Raw genomic sequence first — 4,292 nt, 5'->3', positions numbered from 1 at the left:
GCAGTATCGAGATCAACAGAGCTTGGTTCAAAGAAATCTTGGATGTGTCCTTTAAGGAAGAAGCAAGGCAGAGAGTAGTTAAGATACACCTCCTCTGTTGTGCACAACTGCCTGCAGTGAAGGGCATGATGGTGGGGGCTGCCACTTTCTGGAGTTTTGATAGCAACAAGCAGCCTGCTCTTGCTTGACCCACTTTTTCTAGACTTTATGAGGAGAGGAAGACAAGGGTATAGATTATGGTAGGTAGGGGAAAATAACCTGCTACCCATTTTTCAGTCCTTACCACTTGTCTCTTTCTCCACCCAGGAATTAATGAGCTGTCTTGCTTCCTCTGTAGCTGTTTTGAAGTTAACTTCTTCCAGCTCTGCTCTGTAGAATTTCTTTGCACATTTTAAGTATTCCTGTAAGCAGAAGGATTGCAGTTGTCATACTGGTGAGGACTTGAAAATATATGAATGTGAAATGCAAAATTGTGAAATGAAGCGGAATGGTTAAAAGAACGGTAAACTTTTCCCCCTGTGTTTGGACATGTCGGTCACAGCTGTCTTCCTGTAACTGAATCTTAAAGCTGAACAAGAAAAACTACTTCACATATTTAGGTTTGGCATTTCTTTTTCAGATAGATAGATTCTAAGTTAAGATTTTGAAATATTTTCTTCATTTTACCAAAACACTTTCATTTTAACAAACGTGTTTGTTTCCTTCTCTCTGTGCCCACTTTTTACTTTGAACACTGTGTTCTTACATTCTTACATTTCAGAAAAAAACCTTCCTTTCTTTCACTGGGAAGATTTGATATTTGGCTTTGAAAAAATCCAAACTTGACAATTTCAGTCTTCATGCTTTCAAGTCATAAAATGTATATAATTTCCCTTTAAAGTTACAGTTTTCATTAAAAGCCATTTTCTAGCAAATGAACTGCAATCTTGATTGCTCCCTGTGCATGTTGCAAGTTAGACATATTTTATGCCGTTATACTTTTGCCTGGCCTCCACCTAACAGCCACAGGAAGGTTCAAACTCGTGCTCAACGAGTTCCCCTCATGGCTCACAACCACCTCTTCATCAACAGACAATGGGCTATTGCTGGTGATGCTTCTCTAGGGTAGAGTCACAGGGGCCTTTAGGGGGAATCTCGCTGAAGTCAGCTCACAGTACCACTCACCGGAAGAACGGGGTATGTTTTTTCAATATAGAGTCTGTCAGCAATCTTGAGTGAATATGTAGCATTTGGCATGGTGATGTCTGAGAGAAGATCCTTGAATGAGCTGTGGATGTCTTCAGAAGTGCCACACTGAGGTGATGACATGAAAATAAGAAGATACATTGCATTAGCTTCTTCTTATCTGGGAAATAAGACCCTAAAGGATTGTCCCTATCAGTAAGAGTCATGCTGTAGTGGACTCCTCCCCCACAGACATAAGTCTGTCACCTTTGGGACAGCAGGTGCTGTGGTGATGGTGCATTGAACTGACAAGTCCATCCTTCTCAAGATAAGTCCCCTGAAACGTGTTTTTTTTAAGAGTGCACTTGTGTTCCTGTCACTGAGACTTCTGCACTCTTCTCTGCCCAGCATCTACCTGCCCTGCTGTGGAGTCTCTCAGCTGCAAGTCTGACTGCTGTACCCTGGCTCTAGGTGCTGAGCCCCTTGCACGTGCTGCCTCCAGGAAGGCACCCTGGTGCCAAAGCGTTCTGCCCTGTCACTTGTTCTGGTGCAAGATGTGCAACCTGCCTTCTTTCCCTGGTTTTTAACAAACGGGCGAGTTGCCACCTCCTTCCCTCCCTCCACTGGTCTCCTTGGTTTGAGAGAGTTACCGTAGTTTTTGACAGAGTCTGAAACCACCAGGAGGAGAGGCAGAACAGTTCTAGTTTTGTTCTGAGGAGAAAATAAGACAGAAAGGGACATCAAGTTATTTCTCTACCTGAGAGTCAGCAGTGTCCCCAACTCCTGTAATGTTATCAAAGTGAAGAACCTGCAAGAGAAAATGCCAGTGGTAGAAGTGACAAGCATGATGCGAATTTGAGATATACACATGATGCTTGAAGTAAAGCTGTTCGCTCAGAAAAAAAAAAGTGCTAACTGAGAACATGAGTGAACTAAAAATTTACAGGTGGGCTTGCAACTGGTTTATGCCCTCTGTGGCCTTCTTGGAAACTGTAAATACCACTCTTTGCTTAGATGTTATTTTTTCTAGTGAATGTCTAGAAATTAACTGAGTTACATATTATGTACTGCTAGTAATATTCTGTCTTCCTCTCTTCCTGGGATTTATCTTTTTTATACATTAAAAAAAAATCTGATCACATTATCTGGAAGATGTCAGAACTTAGAAAAAAAATCGTATAATAAAATTTGCTGACTGGTAATCCATTTTGTTATTGTCCATAAGGATTTCTTTCTAAGTCAAAACTAACTGCCCCTTCTAGTGAAAATAGACATCTTTTTCTAGTATTTTCTTTAAATAACTCTTGATCCAGTTCTTTATTTTGCGACTTTGTGTTATTCCTTGTGCATTAAAATAGGTGAGAACTTTGTCAGTGGATAATATATTTCAGTGATATTACTTAGGAGGAGCAACAAGCACAAGTAGAGGTCACTTTATACCCATGGAAGTAACTTACCTTCTCCATCTGAGATTGAGTGTTACCTCTTGCTCCCAGATAAACCATGGCCAGGGCTGAAATGATACTCAGGGGTGAATAAAGGATATTGTCGTTGGCATGGTGGACTTTCAGCTCTTTGAATACATCAAAACAAAATTCTGCGTTTGCTGCAGTGATGGAGCCCATTGTGAAATCAGTGTTATCTAAAGCAAACAGAAAAAGTGTGACTTACGGTGAAATATATTAATTGTAATGCAAGAAAATCAATGCGGTTGAACCCCTGAACTTGGTGCACAGGGTTTTTTTCAGCAAACAGAATCCAGTGGTGTGGATTTAAAAGGCAGACGTGCTTTTGGATTCATAAGCAATCAAAATGCTGGATAGCTACCAGTTACACATAGGCTGGTGATTTTTTTATTTGAAACTTGAGTTCTCCTTCCCCATAAATGTATACCATATTGTTGAAAATGTTTAAAGAATATTAGTTACCTTTAAAGAAGGTCACTAACAGTCTTTTCTAATCTCTTAAGGAAAAAAACCACACATAGATTTGTTCTCAGAATCTTCATTTTTTGAGACTCCAAACCAGGTTCTTTGCTATAGTTTTTAACATCACTTTCAAGATCAGTTAACAGATCAGCCTTATATGATCCAAATAACAGTTAATTCCAGTATAAAATGTGCAAGTCTGAAGCAACAGTATAAGTTTTGCTAGATTTACTCTAATTTCAGCCTACTGTAAATGGAAATTATGTTCTTACACCACCTACTTTATCAGAGATCTCAAATGTTAGCAACATTACCTTCATTTTTTTAAATAGGATCATGGAGGCACAACAATAGAGGCCGCAAATGATTTACCAAATTCATCCAGTTCATGACAAACATCTATAAATAGCACATTCCATTCATCATTGACTCAATTATATCTCACTGTTTTAAATAAGTGTTCTCTAATTTTATTACCACATTTTCCATAAAATCCACTTTTTAATAAGGCAGTGCTTGTTTAGTCTTGTGTTTAATTTGCAGAGATCTTCACAGCTTCAATATTTAAAATATTTTTTCTGCCCTTTTTCTGACAGTGTTGTAAAATTTTCCCTGTAGTTTCAGCACCTAGCATTTCATCTAACACTGAAGGGAAGGATTTTTTTAGTAAAGAAGACAGCACAGAGTAGAAAATACAGTACTGTAAAGTCTAATGCAGCAGTGTAGTATTTGTACCACTTCTAACTTCCCACATGTTGACACAAGCAGAAAGAACCTTGCTAGGGTGGAATTGCCCCAAGCTCTTGGGGATCTTCAAGCAATGCAAACTTTAATTTGTTTCCCTCTGTGGCTGCCAGAGAACAAAATCCAGGATACTCTGCCATATGTATTAGCAGTCCCTATGGAATCATTCATGTGACGTTCATCTCTTAGTGTGGGATAATTTGAACAACGGTGCATCTAGCTGTTTCTCTGCTACAATGGATACTCAATCTCTCTCTAAATTGAATCACTTATATAGATTATATAAGGTAGATTTTTTGATTATTTACTGTTAACTGTTATATTTTAGGCTTTACGCTCCATTTATCATCTTGGTGAAGAAACATATTCATGAAGCAAATGCTTTTTTTTTTTTTCATCTCAGAAAACGTAACTATTAAAGATAACACAGAGCTGCAGTATGCTGGGGTCACCTGA

General features: G+C 38.7%; 1 protein-coding gene across 1 annotated transcript; it reads right to left on the bottom strand.

Annotated features, from left to right (window-relative positions):
• Window positions 1–283: 283 nt before the first annotated feature.
• Window positions 284–2,789, bottom strand: LOC104615804 (ovalbumin-related protein Y-like; the record flags this gene model as incomplete). The annotated part of the gene is made up of 4 exons (XM_010286495.1): window positions 2,622–2,789; window positions 1,922–1,972; window positions 1,165–1,293; window positions 284–401 (listed from the first exon to the last, which is right to left on the bottom strand). Coding segments are annotated over exons 1-4 (466 nt in total), but the record flags the coding sequence as incomplete, so codon positions are not given.
• Window positions 2,790–4,292: the final 1,503 nt, after the last annotated feature.

Source organism: Phaethon lepturus, unplaced genomic scaffold (genome assembly GCF_000687285.1).
Source record: "Phaethon lepturus isolate BGI_N335 unplaced genomic scaffold, ASM68728v1 scaffold29244, whole genome shotgun sequence".
In the NCBI taxonomy this organism is placed as follows: Eukaryota; Metazoa; Chordata; class Aves; order Phaethontiformes; family Phaethontidae; genus Phaethon; species Phaethon lepturus.
Note: the sequence above shows the minus strand (reverse complement) of the source record. Positions and strands in the feature narration are given on the sequence as shown.